This window comes from Carassius auratus, chromosome 16 (genome assembly GCF_003368295.1).
Source record: "Carassius auratus strain Wakin chromosome 16, ASM336829v1, whole genome shotgun sequence".
Taxonomy (NCBI): domain Eukaryota; kingdom Metazoa; phylum Chordata; class Actinopteri; order Cypriniformes; family Cyprinidae; genus Carassius; species Carassius auratus.
Window position 1 is genome coordinate 17,784,586 of NC_039258.1, and position 17,928 is coordinate 17,802,513.

Consider the following 17,928-nt stretch of genomic DNA (forward strand, 5'->3'; position numbering starts at 1 on the left):
GGCCTCCATAACACCTCAGCAGTGCCACAGACTGATTGCCTCCATGCCACTCCGCATTGAAGCAGTCATGTCTGCAAAAGGATTCCCGACCAAGTATTGAGTGCATAACTGTACATAATTATTTGAAGGTTGACTTTTTTTGTATTAAAAACGCTTTTCTTTTAGTGGTCGGATGAAATATGCAAATTTTTTGAGATTTTTGAGAATTTGGGGTTTTCATGAGCTGTATGCCAAAATCATCAGTATTAAATGGCTAAAAAACTCTCTGTTTAGTCTGTTTTTAGGAACTTTGGTGTTCAACATATTGTTTCAGAGATGCAAACAATTGAATATTGAAATTTAAACTTCATTTGGTAGGTTTTATGTTGTTAAAGTTAACTTTAAGAAAATAAAAATGACTGTCTGTTAAAAGAACACTTTTTAAATAAGTTTTTAAAAGGTTATTTTTTTTCACATGGGTTTGAAACAGATTTGGCCAGATGGTTATTTTACACCCAGATGGTGCATCTTACCTACTAACTCGACTCGGGTCAATTTACCCCAAACTTATCAGGGCAAACTGAGCCATGGGAACTATTAAATTATTTTATGAAAAGTCATATTTTTAGAACCCTTTGTCATTCTGATCATTTAAAATGATAGGAAAACTTTCATTTGGATAGGATAGATACTTTCTTTGTACTTCCCCTTATCTTGAGAAACACCCCTCTTACCCCTCTCTCCCCTATAAATATTAGACATTTAATTTCATATTTTACAGCATAAACCTACATTATATACTAATAAACAACTAACTTAGAACATTTATACTATATTATTAACCATTTATAGGACTACTATTAATACAGTTTGAATAAATTATTAAACATTAAATAGAATACTAAATATAATTAAAGTGTGACAAACTGCTAAATATACTATATTATGATTTACCTGCTGGCTTGCTTGAGATTTGCATTTATGTTTGCAATCCTGAACTGCATTTAGCTGCCTCCTTTCACTCTCTCTCTCTCTCTCTCTCTGTCATTTATTTATTTTGGTCTACAAAGTGTGCCAACAACAGCAAATTTGGTGCTATATAAATTAGATCTGATCAGGTACAATGATTTGATTAGACATTCTAATTATAAGAACATGGATATTTTGCAATATTTTTTAAAAACAAAAACAAACAAACTACCAACTAATTAAGCTACTAATTAAGTGGATCGATCACTGACTAATCTGGATCGTAATGCATCTACCTCGGCTGATGAGGGCAAAGGGGCAGTGGCTCTAGCCACAGGGCCATCCCCCTGTGCATGGCCCTGGCTTCCACAAGGAAACACACAGCATCATGCAAATGCATGCAAATCTTCCCACATCGTGATGTAGAGATGTGGGGGGGTGTAAAGACGAGCTGTTTTAGGGGGGTTTGGACGAGCCATAACTTTTTATAAAGAATATCTATTTGGATTTGAGATTTTAGTCTGTGCAACTTTGCAGATCTTCTTTGTACACCAAGAGCTTGCAGCACTCCAAAGAGAAAGGAAAAATTTAAATTGCATCATATAACCCCTTTAATGCAAGAGGAAGGAGCTTTAAGAAAAGCCATCTGATGCAGACGAAGGCCGTTAGTGAGATATTCATGTGTGACACTGATAGGCTTTAGAAGTAGATACTTAACTGACAGAGTAAAAACAAAGGCTATCTGATGCAGACGGAAGGCTGTTGTTATGTGATAAATCATGTGTGACACTGATGGGGTATAGAAGTAAACAGTACTTAACTGTAAGAGTTAAAAAAAAAAAAGACATACGATACCACAGACACACGAGCGTAGAGCTACGCAAATCACGTTACAGTTTCCTGTCTTGTGTGTGTGTGACAAAGTGTGTTTGGAAGAAAATGTCAGTGTAGCTCTGAGACCCTGAACAGAACACACACTCTTCTTGTCACATCACAACTGTAAGTATTGTTCTGTTATTATGACAAACACAAACCATACTGCTTTTCAGTATTGGCCAAACTGTAAGTCGTTGATTTCTCATATTGTGTTCTGTAAAGTGTTTTGTCTACATGTCTAAATGTCTGATACAAATAGTGAGCTATAAAATATTGATGTGTTTGTAAGTTTGTGTGATGGTTACAAACAGCTTGTTTTGATCAGTGTAATCATATGGTCCTATATACATTTTTAATACTCCATTGTATCGTGAAGTTTCGCGCATATGTTTCAGATGCCGAACTGACGTTTCTGATGTGCTGTTTGTAGTAATAAATGGTATTGAATGATAAAAAGTTTAATTGCTAATAACATGAATAACCATTTGAAAAGGGATTTTTTTAGTCTACTGGTATATTTTATTTACATTTAAATATTTGGGTTTGCTTTTAAGATATGATAATGCGAAATTGTCTCCTTATAATGTTTTTGCGTTTGGTAATAAGTGTTTGTAGATTATGACTTATTACTCTTATTGTTAGCCCTCTTAATGCAGAATATTAACATACAGCCTATTAGATGTTTTATTATTGTGTTTAAATCTATCTGGTCTGTAGGCCAAGGCCTCAATGTGGACCGTTAATTGAATATTTAAAATGATTTGTTGTAGACGAGATAGACCCTTGAAAACTGGATGAAGATTAATTCAAAGTCTGTATGTACTGTTCAATTTTAGTGTTTTGTAGATTTCTGTGACATGCAGAATATTTTCAAAGTTTTAATGGCTCTGTGATACATTAAACGTTTACACGATTACAGTGGATCAGTCAAATTGGAAACTTTTTGTAAATGCCTTTTTGCATTTGCGACATTGAATTCAATTCATATGAGGTTCCTGAGATACCATAACACTTATTTAAGTAACGTAAACAAGCAGCAATTTTTTTTTAACCTACATAAAACATTATTCACTAAATTAGATGATTTTACTTTCATATTATAAGTATTTTTATGTTAAACATAGTAGAATTTATTGCATGATGAATTGGCCTAAAAGTACAAATAAATTGCAGGTAGTGAATGCCGATATTTCTCTATCATTAGTTTGATACTGTCTGTACAGGAAACAAAAACTGAGGACAACTTATGCGCAAAACAGCTATTAATTATATATTTTAACAAACAACATCCATCCATATTAATAGCAGTTTATCCAATTAGTTTTCTATACATTCGCAAAAAAAGTTAACTTAAGTTAAGACTTAAAAACTAATATCATTGCATTAGATATAATAACAAATATAACATCAGAATATAAACGCAAGTGGCATATGCGAACAAAATACTGCTAGAGCTTTACTCTTATCTTTTCTGATTCCTATTGCTAAAACGGCGTTAGCGATGGAAAGGTTATAGGACTGATTCCCAGGGGATGCAAGAACCTGATAAAATGTATTCGAATGTAGTCTATGTTGATTTGTCTGCAAAATATATACCCTGGCTTTAAAATGCTATTGAGAGGCTGCATGAAGAAATTTCCCTTTAAGGTTACACAGGTGTCTTAGCAGATGAAACCACAGGTGTAGCTTATCACATTAACTCGTCTGACAACCTAAAAGCATTTACATACTTCTATTCTTCATTTGAACAGTAAATCTATTATATTATTATTTAATATAACTCATCAGATAGTTGAAAATAGTGCTATTGAAAAAACATTAATGCAATTTAATGCAATATTTTGTTATCTTATCCAAAGATTTTCATATGTTTGGCTTAGATGTCTAAATACCTTCTGAAAAATAAGGTATAATAGAAATACAAACGGATGCCCGATGAAAAACAACAACCATGCGTCATTGTCAGACATCGCTGTCTTCTGTTGAAAAATCAACAACAAGTCATGGAAGAGATACTTTGCAAGCACATGAATTAAAGTTTTTTTTTTTCAGGAGTCCAACATTGTAACACTTTCATCCCGTGAATTAAACATGCAATCATGTTGAAGATGTCATGTAGGCATTCTATTCCTCAGCGTATACTATTGTAATCGCAAATGAATGGATATGGATTTAATTTACAGAAGTCCACTGACCAAGCAACAACAAAAATACAGTGTTTTGAACAAGTAGAAACACGTAGTAGACACAATTGTCTCGTTCTGTCATGGCATGATAGACCATTTAAAAAACAGAATAAAAACGTAAACATGCAAGTCATCACTTTTTCATCTCAGATGTAGTTAACGCCACACAGCGAAGCCATTAACATATGTTTTTTATCATCACCTTGGGTTACACTGTATATTTAGGTGACATTATTACAATGTTATTACACAAGCAAGTACTGAGTAACATTAATTAACTACATATACTTACTCTATAGAGTTAGGGTTGAGGTTTGGCTTGAGGTAATTATGCATAATTTACTATAGCATGTATATGTAATGAGCGTTATATCATCATTTTACAATAAAGTGTTCCTCATCTTATGTTTTTAGTTATTGTAGATACAGCAGTATTAATGATGAAAGTGTAAAACAAAAGATTATAACAGCGGTTTATGTCTCTAGCCGTTTGCTGTCTAATTCAGCAGATAGTAGATGTGAAACGGCTCAAAAAAACAGTTGTAGGTCACACACAAAATGCTTCAAGACATACACTGAGATAATAATAATAATATGAATAAAAAATCTGGATCAAAATGATTAAATGAGCGCAATCATGAAATGTAATCTCAGATGTTTAGCTACACCTTGCGTATTCCAAATACCTTACAATGGCTAATTATGCACAAGACTCACACAAGGAATTGTTTGGTCACCTTCGAGATCATTTACTATCATGTTTTCCTGCCTATATGACAGATGACATAAAAATGATGCTAAATATAATATATTACAATTAAGATTATCCGTATGCGCAGGAGCAGAAAGTACAGTATGTTGTTTATCAGTTAAAAAAAATGATATTCAATAAGCCATAAGCCAAATACATACATACAGATAAAAATATACAAAACGTTCAATGGTGCATACATGCATTTATGTCAAATTATGTAAGAAGTTTGAATGAGGTGCATATGCATGCCATACATGAACAATAATCTTTAATATAGCAGCAGTCCTACATTAACGTGCCGGTCGTTAGATGTTTATACTGAAAAATGAAGGAAAGAAGGAAGATGTGGAAGAAGGGTGTAACATGTTTAAAGTATTAATTTAGTTCAAATTTACAGAACTTTGAATTACTGCCTTCTTTGTTATTTCAGTAGCTGAAATGTTTGTTATTTTGTGTTATCAAATGAAAGTCCTAACAGTATTTTTTGTACTCTTAAATAAAGTCACAGGACAACAGCATGGTCTCTTGATCGTCTGAGAATTCGGTCGGGCAAAAAACATCCTCTTCTGACTGTAAATGAGGAAAAATAAGGCAGCAATTGCCTTGAAATCAAGAGAATTAGATATAAACAGCAAACCAAGTGAGAAAACGAAAAAAGCTGAATTTATTGCATTGTCAAGCACAGAACGCGTGTTTCACAGATTCTGCATCACTGCATGTAAGAAATATTATAAACGTGTTTTAACAGAAAATGGGTGACCCTTTATTGTCATTAATGCAGTGCTTGACACATATTGTGAAACGGTGTCTTTAACAAGTCTGAAAACAGAGTGCACCTGTGTTTTATTCTGGTCTTTGTGTGCTGCTGTTTTGAAGGAGGGAGTGATTTTCATAATGAGAGCAGGATTCCCTCTTTCACAGTGTGTCATACAGACATTTTTCTCTATTTCTCATCCTCTCACTTCAGCTTTGTCCCACACACATACCACACGTTTTGTCAGAGGGTTTTCCTACCTGACCCTTAGTTTTATTGTGGAGCAGAACATGCAATTCATTAGAAAGAAATTAGCATGTGGCTTCATGGGTTGTCTGGGACTACTGTAATGGGTGAGGCATTCAACAAGTTCTAGTTAGTACGTTCCTGAATGCATGTGTCTCAGTTTGACACACTCAGGATGTCTAGTGATCTGTTCAGCTCAGTATAGTAAACAACCCTCATCAAATCCAAATGTAAATTATAAAAATCTTATTTTTAATGTTTAGCTACTCTGCATTCAGAGGAAAAAACTCCACTTGAGAATGAAAACGAGATCACATAAACATAGGAAATGACACGGCAGATGGCAGATTCCTGAAAACGAGGGTGACCTTTTTATAAGCATTTCTCTGAAAATACTTCAGTAATAATATCAATGATCTGCAGACTTCAGCAGAAAATGCAATACAATGACATGAAAACTGTTACGTAATGGAACAGAATCACGGTCTGTACGGTGAGGAGGTCGAAATTTGAGGTCTATAAAATAAAATGCAATCTGTAAATTCATCTAAAAATACCCACTTTCGTAAGCATCAGACCAGATGTCAGTAATCTCTCATTCTCTCGACATCACTTTCCACTGACATTTAGCCATGCTTGCATTTCAAACCTACAGGACTACATTAAATGGAGGAGGTTAACTGAAAACTCGAGAGCGAAAGAGACAAATGCAATTGGTCTTTCGATGTAATTTCCATTCACTTTTCCAAAACAGTTTGTATACCATGTGAAACTATTACTGTAGAAAACCAAAAGCAATGGCATCCGTATTAGTCCTCTTCAATGCTTAGTCTGCACACCTCAGACTTCTTCAACATTTTTCCGACGGCCCACGGTCTAAGCAGATGTGTGTGAATCACTGAAAGTTTCTGACGATTCAGACCTGTTAGAGGGATCCCCTCTTAGTCACAGAACCATGGAGAATCTCTTACAATATATGCATCAAATTCTCACTCGTTTTAGCTGACCGCACGAACACTGTAGATAAAATGGCGTCAAAGAAGAAAGCTGCAGATTGTTCGCCCCAAAAATACCTTGACACAAGTTACATGTGTGGGAGACGAAGACAATATCAGTCTTCGGTTCTTTAGTCGAGAACACTCCGAAATGACTTGCTGAAGGGGAAACACGTAATGAAAACCTGTATGGGACATATTGAAATAAATCGCCCACTTTTCCTGCTTGCTTTCTTTTTTTTCTTTCTCTCTTTCGGTAATGATTATGTTGGTGTCTCAACACCTTTTCGGTCTATGTGAGTAATGAGGGATCCCTCTAAAATGGGTCTTTCCTTTCAGCTCTGAGAGAAAAGAGATAGATACATTAATAGGGAGATAGAGGTGAACAATGATATGAAGAACTGTGTATAGCTAAAGGTGCTTTATTTTTTGAAGAAGATGAACAGAGCATGGCAGGAAGAGAGAATGACAGAGGGGTGAAACCTCAGACACAGATGTGAGGCAGGCAACGTGTTTGTTTCAACCTTCATGTGGTTCCCCTTAGCAAACCACTCCTGTCCTACAGCGCTGTAATATGCTCTGTACCTGTCGCTCTCTCGCGCTTTTCTTTAACGTACTTATTCTTCTACAGCAGGATGCTTTATTCACCCTTAAATATGCTACTGTTTTAAATACTGATGCCACTGGAGAATGTCTGGTCTTAAATAAAATAAAAACAGACAAAATCAATGAACTGGTGCTTAAACCTGAATAACTGTTGTAGAGATGTAGAGTTTCTTAATTTCCAAAGAATATGGCCAAAAACCCGAAGATGAACCTTACAGTTTTGGTTCTTGTTAAGAATGGTGTTCTTTGCCGAACACAAACAAATAAATGAAGTATCTTTATTTTTAAGAGTGTAGCTTGTTTAGATAAGTGTGTATGAAGACTTGAAGTGAATGGCTTATGGGGCTTTTAAATTCTCTGTAATGCAAATGCAACAACAATCATGAGACTTATAAAACAATAAATCTGTGCTTCTCTTTTTACTAAAAAACACATTTATGACTACTTCCATAAGCTTTCATTTCAGTATTTATTTCCTTTGTGTTCCTCCATGGAACCGCATTGGTTTAAATCAGCACATCTTATAGCAGAAGTGATACATAAATATAAAGTTTAAAAACTGCCAAGTTAACATATGGGCTTTTTTTAAGAGGAAGTTGAGTTGAGTTGAGCATTTGAATAATATCAGAAACAATAATCATCAGCTTGTCCATGACATCGCTTCATTAAAAAGTATGATCTATATATGAATGCATTTGATCATTATTTGCCTCATAATATCTTATTACACAAGTATGCATTAAATGATAGAGGGATTCAAAGAATTTACACTAAACAAGTTGCATTTAAACTTCTATATATTAAAAAAAAAATTGAAATGCTCTGAAAAATAATATTGATTTTTTTTTTTAATCTTTGTTGTAATTTACAGAACTGGGCATTGTTGAATATTATTTGAACTCTCTTTTAAATCCAGATTTCTGTGGACATAAAGTTATCCATTTTAAAGTCTGGATGTGGTGTTTTATGCCGATTCCGCAACACTGACATTGTTTGTAAAGGTTAAAATAATTTGAGTTCTTAAAAAATTACACAAAATGATCTGTTCATAGTGCAGTTGTTATACGCTGTATCATTCCACCCATATATGCTCAAGTCGTATACGCACTCGGGGATTCAGATGAAGGCTGATATTAGAATAAATGATCTCTTTGAATCTCTTTAAACAAATAATAGATTAAAAGAATGCATAAATGTAAGGACAATGGAATAAGTCAATAAAACAAAAAAAAAAAAAAAAAAAAAAAAAACCTCCAGATTAATAGAAATAAATGTTTATTCTGCTGGGCTTGGAGTGTCAGCACTGATAAAGAATCTTATTCATTAAAAAAGTGTTTTTAAATGGAGTGGATTAGAGTATTATTACAACGTTTCTATAGCTCTGTAGCAATGCTCATGATTACTGACATTTTAAAAAAAAACTGTATATAGATAAAGTCAATTATACAAAAACTTGGCAAACAAACTAAACAAAACAAACAGAGAGACAAATTAAACATGAAACTACATAAAACCTAGCAGTTCAAAAATAAAATAAAAGTAAGATAAGTAAAATCAGAGAATGTTATTCTTTATATGATAATCAAACACATCCGTTGCGCAGACAAGAAAAACTTACTTGGAAAAAATCTTGTTTTTCGTGAAACACAGCGATGTCAAATTTTAAGTATTGTGAGAAAACTTAGAAAAAATATCTATTTTATCAATTCCTTTTATTTCATGATTGTCTTTGAAACTTTTCCCACATGGATCTGACTATACATTTCTGAATTATTCTAAATGTATTATAAAATTTTATATTAGTAGCTATATAATGTTTTGAGGGAGAAAAAAATACGGTTTATCATACACATTTGACAACTCGTTTGACAAGATATTCAGTGGAAAAAAAGTTAAACATTTTTTTTATATAAAACAAATGAATTCAACAGCGTCATGTCAATAACCGGACGTCTTCTGTTACCTCTCAGGCCAATCAGACGGAGGGGAGGCGTCAACGAAGGTTAAATAGAAATATTTTGGCCTGTAAGTGAACACATCCGCTGCACGACTTTGAAGAGGAACGATAAAGAAGTTTGCTCATAAGGTGAGTATATTTGCACATAAATGTTTATTTAAATATACACTGTAATCTACACATGGCATCTTTTTTATTATTTTTTATTATGGATGATTTAATTTAATCTATATTAAGGTCTTCTCAAGATTAGAATATGCAATAAATTCCTTTTTAGTGTAGATTTTTTAAAGCCTTTATATGTTCTTTTTAATGAATCTGCATTTTTGAAGTCTGGAATACAGTAGAAATTAATGGACAAATTTGCACTTACATGTTTCCTGTTCAAAAACAGCAATATACTGTACATTGATTAAGAAAAAGGTTAATTTCAAAGTTTCAAACAGAAACATGAAAACCTTTCTATACACAATAGACATCAAATGTACGGATGTAAAACAGAAGTATATTCTGCTAGTTTATGCGATGCTGCTGTGAAAATGAACAGAAGGACCGTCTTCCGCTCTATTATAACATGAACAATTAATCATATACAGGATATTAGTATCAATGCTTATAGTTCCACTGTGTTTAGTTTTTAAATAAAAACTGGGCATTAAAATAGCTTGGAATTCATCAGAAAAATGTATTATGATTTCTAAGATTCATTAAAAAAGCACACATTAAGGAAAACCAACAGGCTTTAACCATTAAGTCCATTCCTTTTTTTTCTAAATGTTTTGTCAGGCATTTAGAAATTGAAGTTTTTGGTCTTTGGTTCCCCTCCCTTCTCCTCCATCTCTGTGTGTCTGTTTGCTGTTTAACCTCCATCCTGACCACAGCTCTGATCATCTGTCTTTCTGGGTTACTTGTTCAGGTGCAGTCTCTGAAGAGATGAAGACTTATCTCTTCATCTATCGTTTGTGTGTCTTTGCGTGCGTCTCCTTCCTCTGTTTCTGTTTCTCATTCTTCACAAACCTTTCCCTCATTTCTCACACATTTCTGTGCTCCACTGGAGACTTAAAACTCACAAGGTTACAATTTTCCCATTAGACATTTTTTTAATGTAAAAAGCAGCAAAATCAAGGCAAATTTTAATTCTGAATCTGAGCAAGATTTTTTTTTTTTACCTCCCATAAAAATGACTGAAACCATATAAATGTATGTCTCAACTAATGTTTTTACATTTGCATTTATTCATTTAGCAGGCGTTTTTATCCAAAGCGGCTTACATTCCCTGGAGACAACCACTGCTCATTGGGTGATGCTGATTTCATTTAGCCGCTGATAACAGAAAGTGTCTGAAAATGGCACTTTTTCACATTGAAATTCACCACTTTAAATTAAGCAAAATCACTGATGCATGAATAGCCTGTTCTAGGAGGCCCATGTGAATATTTAGCACCCCACTAAATATGCATGTATATTCCCTATAGCTAATAGCGCATTCTTGTGGATTATATTTTTTGGGATTTTTAATACTAAACTGGCATGAACAGAAAGTCACAAACTGTTCTTTGCAGTATACTTTTGCATGCTTTACTGCTGCAAATTATGCTGAAGAATTTATATTTACTAAACTTTTATTTATGAAATTTACTATAAGAAAGCACATTTGTCACAAGAAAGTGCTGCGTTATTTGTCAAGATGCGCGTAGAACAACATAGCTTTTTCTTGTTTTATTTTACATATAAATTCAATTATTTGTCCTATGAATATTGAGCCATGTTTTCATTAGTGGTTCTCAGTGATGGCCAGGCAAAATAATAATAAATAAAATCATAATAATAATAATAATAATAATAAAATAAAATTACACCAAAATCATAAATTCTTTAAATTGTAAATGGAGGAATATTGCCTGTATATGATTATTTGCCTATTTTTGATTATTTCCAATGATTCTTCTTAGTGTGCATTTATGTTTGAGTTTCCATAGCTTCCATAATTTCCATTTATTTATGCATTTGGCAGATGATTTATCCAAAGCGACTTGTGTTGCATTTAATTAAATATTTAAACTTTTCTTGCATTCCTTGGGAATTAAACCAAGACCTTGGTGTTACTAGGAATTTTTTCCTCGAAGAAAACTGTAAGTTAGCATAAAAATAAACGATAACACTTTGGAATAATGGTCCATTAGTTATTGTTAGTTAATTCATTAATTTACATGAGCAAACAATGAACAATACATTTATTACTGTATTGATTCTATATTTGTTATTGTTAGTTAATGAAAATACAGTTATTCATTGTTAGTTCATAATAATTCACAGTGCATTAACTTATAATGTTAACGAGTACAACTTTTGATTTGAATAATGCATTAGTAAATGTTGAAATTAACATCAACTAAGATTAATAAATGCAGTAGAATGATTGTTTTTGCTTAGATCGTGTTAACTAAAGTAGTTAACTAACATTAACTAATGGACCATTCTCCTAAAGTATTATAAAAAAACAAAAAAATAATTAAATAAAATGGCTAACAGAGTTTAGTCGCAATGATACTGCATATATTCAGTATAAAACATTGTCACAAATAAATAAGGTGTCTGCATTTTTTTTTTTTTGATTGAAGTGTCAATCTCTTCAAAAGAAGTAAAGAGTGAGATTTGTATGAACAAACCAAATTACACAAAAAGAGAAAAAGGCAAGATCAGATAGAGCAGGCATTACACACACCGCACTCCAAGCACAGATACACCACCAGCAGCGCCATGTGGTGTTCTTTCTTCTGTGTGTAAGCGTGGAGAGATCCGCCTTTCGTGGAACAAGGGAGGAAGAGAGGGGGTGTTATGGAGGAGGAGGTGAAGAGGTGAAAACGAGAGGGATAAGAATCTACTCCCTGTACAATCTCAGCCCACCACAGACACACCTCCCTGCGTTTTTTTCTCGCCGTCTTTCTAGCTGTTGTTCTTTCATGTTTCTCCACTGAACTCGTCTTCCTTTATGTCTGTAACCCATAGCCCACCACAAAGCTTCTGTCTCCCCCTCACTATCCTATGACTGTTTTTCTCAATCACTCAAGAAAAAGAAAAAGAATCTGAGCCCACCACAAGCCCCTTCCTTCCTCTGTATTGTTATGATCTTTGTGATGCATTTCTCTATGGCTATGTCTTACAGATCATCCTTCATCTTCTCTGGCTCTGCCCTGAGGACAGAATGATGTTGTGTTGGATACTCATATCACTGTTTGTTGGATTTCTTAGCGCACAAGGTAAGTCGCAAATATCTTGATAGTTGTTATATGACGAAGGGTGTGAAATGCAGTCTGTATAAGCATTCTTTTTTTATGTCCAATCTTTTCCTCTGTCATCAGAAAGACCCATCGTAATTTATGCTCAAACAGGAGGGACTGTTACCCTACAGAGAGTGAAGATAGAAGGAAATGAAAATAATATTTATGTGAACTGGTACCGTGGGTCAGAAAGTACCCCAACTATCACGAAGAATCCTCAGAGTGGGATCCAAAAGGGTGAGATGAATGTTTTTGAGTTCATGCATTTTCACTCCACAGTAATAATCAGGCTTTCAAGTTTGATATAACCGCATATGTACATTTTTCTTTTGTAGCGAAAGAAATGAAGACACATGCTGAACTGTTGTCAGATTTCTCTCTCCAAATCTCACCAGTACAATATTCAGATTATGAAATTTGGCGCTGTGTACAACATATATTTGCACAAACTTCAGAAAAGACCTACAAACTGTACAATGGTAAGAAAGAGTGTGTGTTTGGGAAACAAGTAGTAGAAAAAAGACAAATTATTTAATCAAATAAAAAGAATATATTTTAAAGAATGTTTTAAAGAAAGAAAAAAAAAACATAAAAAATATTTCAAAGTATCTTTTTGTGTTCCATAGAAGGAAGAGTAGTTTGAATAATTGAAAAGGGAATTTTGTAGGGGTGAACTATCATGTTAAGTGCTCTCATTTAATTTCCCCAAAAATACATGTTAAATATATTTTTTTAATACTAGTACATTATTCAAATATGTGGAAATGACACTACGCGTACTGTTGAGCTTGTTTTAGCATGTGAACACAGAAGGAAATTCCTCCCCTTTCTCATTCCCCCGAGCTGCGAAATAAATAAATAAAAATAATGCATGCCACCTTAATCTATTAATTGAAACTATTCATCGATCTCCATATATTACACACATGAATGAATGAATTAAGCATGCGTAATATGACAACTAGAATTATATTAAACTGTACAGCATATTTGGCAGTATGAAATAAATCGGTTACTCCAGTTACATACACACTATATAATCAGTTACACACAAAAAAGTTGACATTATTGATATTTTGTGTAGTGTAGGCTATTAACTTTACACGTAACATGATGAGATTCTTCTCAAATTTTTATATTACACCTTTCAACATTTTTCTTCTTCTCTGTTTCAGTCACTATACCCAAAGTGCCGGCTGTGGTGGTTGGTGAATCTCTGACTCTGCAATGTCAAATAGCCTCTAGTCCACTTAAACCCAAAGTAACATGGATTCCACCTCAAAACTCAGGTTGTGATCTAAGAAAACATTACACAGAGAAAGTTACCATCGGTGAAGTGTCTAAGTGTCATAGTGGTGTTTGGACGTGCAAGTTGGAGTATGATAAGAGAGAAACTGAAGCAAAAACAACTGTTTTTATAATAGGTGAGACTATTATATTGATAAACTCTCTCTCTCTCTCTCTCTCTCTCTCTCTCTCGCACACACACTCACACACACACACACTATATCTACATTTACTTGAGTTTGCTCATTCTCAAAACAATAAAGAATATAGGTTTACAAACACATGAAAGATACACTCTAAAAATAAAGGTGCTGAAAAGGTTCTTCACAGCAATGCCATAGAAGAACCATTTTTGGTTCCACAAAGAATCACTCAGTCAAAGGTTCTTTAAAGAACATTTCTTTCTTACCTTTTTATGATCTGAAGAACTTTCTTTCACCACAGAGAACCTTTTGGGAAACAGAAAGATTCTTCCGATGTTAACAGTTTTTTATGGAACCGTTCAGATAAGAAGGTTCTTCTATGGCATCGTAAAGCACCTTTTATTTTTAAGAGTGTACACCATGATTCCAGTCAGGATCTATAAGCAGAAGAAGGGGTAGTAGTGGATTAATGAAAGAGCACTCTCCCAATTATAACCCCAGCCTAAATATAAATATATAATATGCTAACATAATTGCTGCAATTTATATAGGCTAGACTACTTTATTGAATAGTTCAAATGAATATAACTTTTCAAAAAGTGACAAAGTTAGATTTAATTAACTCAATTTAGACATCTCTTCTATAATAGAAATGAATAATAAATAAATACAAAAATATTTTGCTTTTTAAATATATTTTTATTTTTATTAATTTTTATTATTTTCTTGACACAACAACAACAATAATAAATATAATAACACTGTTTTCTTTATTTCCCTCCAGAGCTCTCCAATTCTGCAGAAACCATTTATACCTCGTCCCCGTCCTCGGCCTCTACAGTTGCCATTCCTTGTTCCTTGTCTTCTGACATTCCCTGGTCGATCTTGAAAGAGTCTGGCCTCATGAATGGCAGCTGGAGCTTCACTCCTCTCAGCGGCGCTAAGTCAACACAATCTCTCCTCAACCTCACTATGGAACCGGTGGTCAGTTGGAGCATCCCACAGGGCGCAAATAATACCGTCAAGGCTGAGGGAAGACAGTTGAAAGACAAGGATCTATCCATTCTTAATCTGCCTGTATCAGAGAACGTCAGGGGGGTTTACACATGCAATCTAAAAATTAAGACCAGGACCCTTAGCAGCAAAGTCAAGCTGGAGGTTCTGAAGCGTAAGTGAAATGACAAGTCTTGAGGCTTTAGTAACTAGTGAACAAACTCCTATCTAAGCTACTTTTAGTCAGTAGTGTGACAAAACGTAATAATAATGTAGTCTTCACAATATCGTGCTACATTTTGCAACAAGTACCCTACAAAATGTTTGTTCCACTGGTACTCATGCTGTTTCGTGGCTTGCTAGCGGTATTCACTGAATGGATCTCTCACATGTAATATCATGTCGTTTAATAATGTTAAGCTTTAGTAGTTTTTCCCACAACATCTACGTTGCTTTCTGTGGTTGTTACAGTGTTACAGAGTGGGGGACTTTTATTTCTTTATAATCACATTTTTATTATATGCAAGGAAAGTATTTTTTTAACTCCTACATGCATTAAAGTTTTATAATTGTAATCTGTTTAAATTAAATGACAATCCAAGCTCTCCCACCAGGTGTACTAGAACAACTAGTAAAAAAATAAATGAATTAAAAATAGATAGATTTTATTAGGTAATTAACATAACGGTTGTCACCTCAGAGTATTACTAAATGTTATTCCATTAAATTATGAGTGACTTTGGAATAAAGGATTATTGTGCATTAACTCTTGAAACAGAATGTTTGTTTTTGACATTTTTCGTATTGCATTTACAGTGCAAATATATCTTGTCTTATTTAATCGAAACTCTCTAAATTTCTCCTGTTAGTTTCGTCTTCTGGAGGACCTCAAATATTTGAAGGCCAAACTGTGAATCTGACATGCACACTAGGACATCAACATAGCCCTTACCTCGAGGTGAAATGGAGCTGCTCGTCTTGCTCCTTTGTTTCCAGTCTCAAGTCTCCTCATCCAACTTCTCTTTCCATCCCTGAAGTGAAATTGAAGGACGGCGGGAAATGGACATGTGAACTCTTGCAAAATGGGAAGAAGCTGACATCTGCTGTGCTTTCATTAAGGATTGGTGAGAGAAGTGAAAGAAAGAGGGAAAGATTGATACATGTGCAATAAAAAGTGTGTGACACTTCTGCTGTCAATGAAATGTTTTACAGTGAAAGCTCCCGTGGACATCTGGCTTTGTGTTGCCATCAGCGGTGGAGTGGTGGGCTTCATCTTGCTCCTTGTGGTCATCATTATATGCATTCGCAGACACAGACAGGTTAATGTTCACTTTGATAGTGGTTTTATTCAGCTCAGCACACTAGGATGTCATTTGTTAAGTGTCTGAACGGTGAAAATCAAATACCTTATTGATTTTCTTTCATCCCTCTTAACAGATGATGATGTACAGACGACGCAAAACCAAATTCTGCTGCTGCAATAAGTGAGTTTGGTGGTTGTCAGATATGCTGCTTTCAAAATAACATGTTGCCCAAAGATGTATTTAAGCCACACACACACACACACGCACGCACACACACACACACACACACACACACACACACACACATATATATATATATATATATATCTATATATATATATATATATATATATATAAGTCATTGGTACTAAACTTACTTTTAATTTTTTATTTATTTTTATTTACACCTGTTTCAGGAATAAAACATTTCACACAACACTGTTTTATATGATAAACTACAGATATGCTGTCCAGAAATATATCCAATATTTGGACACATTTCAGCTGACATGTTAATTGTGGTTACTCTGATAGGACATCTGTTCGTAAAAAATATTTAGCAATCACACATTTTGCTAACTAATGCAATCACATTTACGTACAATTTTAAGTGTTGAATACATTTAGTTGTTACTGAATATATGAACATATATCATTCTTAAAATCATGTTTGTTTGTCTGTCTATCTCTGTCTCAGTCCCCAGCAGAATCAAAAGGGATTCTACAAGACGTGAAGATCCTCTCTTGTCAGAATTTACTGTCATCATTGTGCAGATGATACTGGAATTTCTTTATAATTGTGTCAAATACTTTCATAGCCACTTTATTCTTGAACATGCTTGATCACAAACTATGTTATATGCAACTCAAACATTATGCTGTATCTTTTTCAGTGTATTTAACATGATGTCTTTTGCTTCAAGGATAAATGTGTTAACAGGATAAAACTCAGTGGCTATTGCAATTGCAATTGCACAGTCATTATATCTGTAAATTTTTATTACAATTGCCCAAAGTTGCTCTTTATATTGTTTGTATGTTTTTATCCACTCCTGCTTACTTACCTGATCTTTTGAAAGCTCTTTTGCATTTGTAAATTAACATTTTTGTTTGTTTGTTTTTTTCTTAATTTCAGAAAACAGCACCTGAAAATATTGATGTAAAATAAATTAGATGAAATAAAACTGTCTGATCATTCTTACACCAGTATGTCATCTTACCCCCTAGTAATAATAATAGCAATACAAAATCAAACAATCAAAAGCTTGTTCTGATTTGATCCACTGATATCTGCAGTCTTATCTGGATTAATCATGAAGCTAAACACACAGGTTTGTACATGATGAGGTAGATTTGTCTCCACTAGATGGCAGTCAATAAAACTCATTGCTGATGTTTGGAGAGAAATGCTGGCACAACCTGGAACCAAAGAGCTAATTTATTAGAATTTTATTTATTTTTAAGGATAAAAATATATTGCGAGCATTGCAGAGCACTTGTGTTTTTAGGAGGCACACATTTATCTTAACCTGTTTTCAAGATTAATGGAAGTTACTTTGCAGGGACATGCATCACATTTAGTAGACACTATTTTTTTC

General features: G+C 33.9%; 1 protein-coding gene across 1 annotated transcript; it reads left to right on the forward strand.

Annotated features, from left to right (window-relative positions):
- Positions 1-1,845: 1,845 nt before the first annotated feature.
- cd4-1 (CD4-1 molecule) lies at positions 1,846-17,509 on the forward strand. Its single transcript, XM_026284530.1, has 11 exons — positions 1,846-1,947; positions 9,336-9,451; positions 12,489-12,582; positions 12,685-12,840; positions 12,939-13,082; positions 13,779-14,027; positions 14,818-15,201; positions 15,896-16,150; positions 16,239-16,345; positions 16,464-16,510; positions 17,028-17,509. The coding sequence occupies exons 3-11, from the start codon at positions 12,528-12,530 to the stop codon at positions 17,062-17,064; spliced, it is 1,434 nt and encodes a 477-aa protein (XP_026140315.1). The 5' UTR covers positions 1,846-1,947; positions 9,336-9,451; positions 12,489-12,527; the 3' UTR covers positions 17,065-17,509.
- Positions 17,510-17,928: the final 419 nt, after the last annotated feature.

What these genes read in the sequence shown, in the direction of transcription:
- cd4-1 (XM_026284530.1), top strand. Translation starts at nt 12,528, where the DNA reads ATGATGTTGTGTTGGATACTCATATCACTGTTTGTTGGATTTCTTAGC. An exon ending in TGGATTTCTTAGCGCACAAG is followed by an intron (nt 12,583 to 12,684) that starts GTAAGTCGCAAA and finishes CTCTGTCATCAG; the next exon opens with AAAGACCCATCGTAATTTAT. An exon ending in AAATTCTGCTGCTGCAATAA is followed by an intron (nt 16,511 to 17,027) that starts GTGAGTTTGGTG and finishes TCTCTGTCTCAG; the next exon opens with TCCCCAGCAGAATCAAAAGG.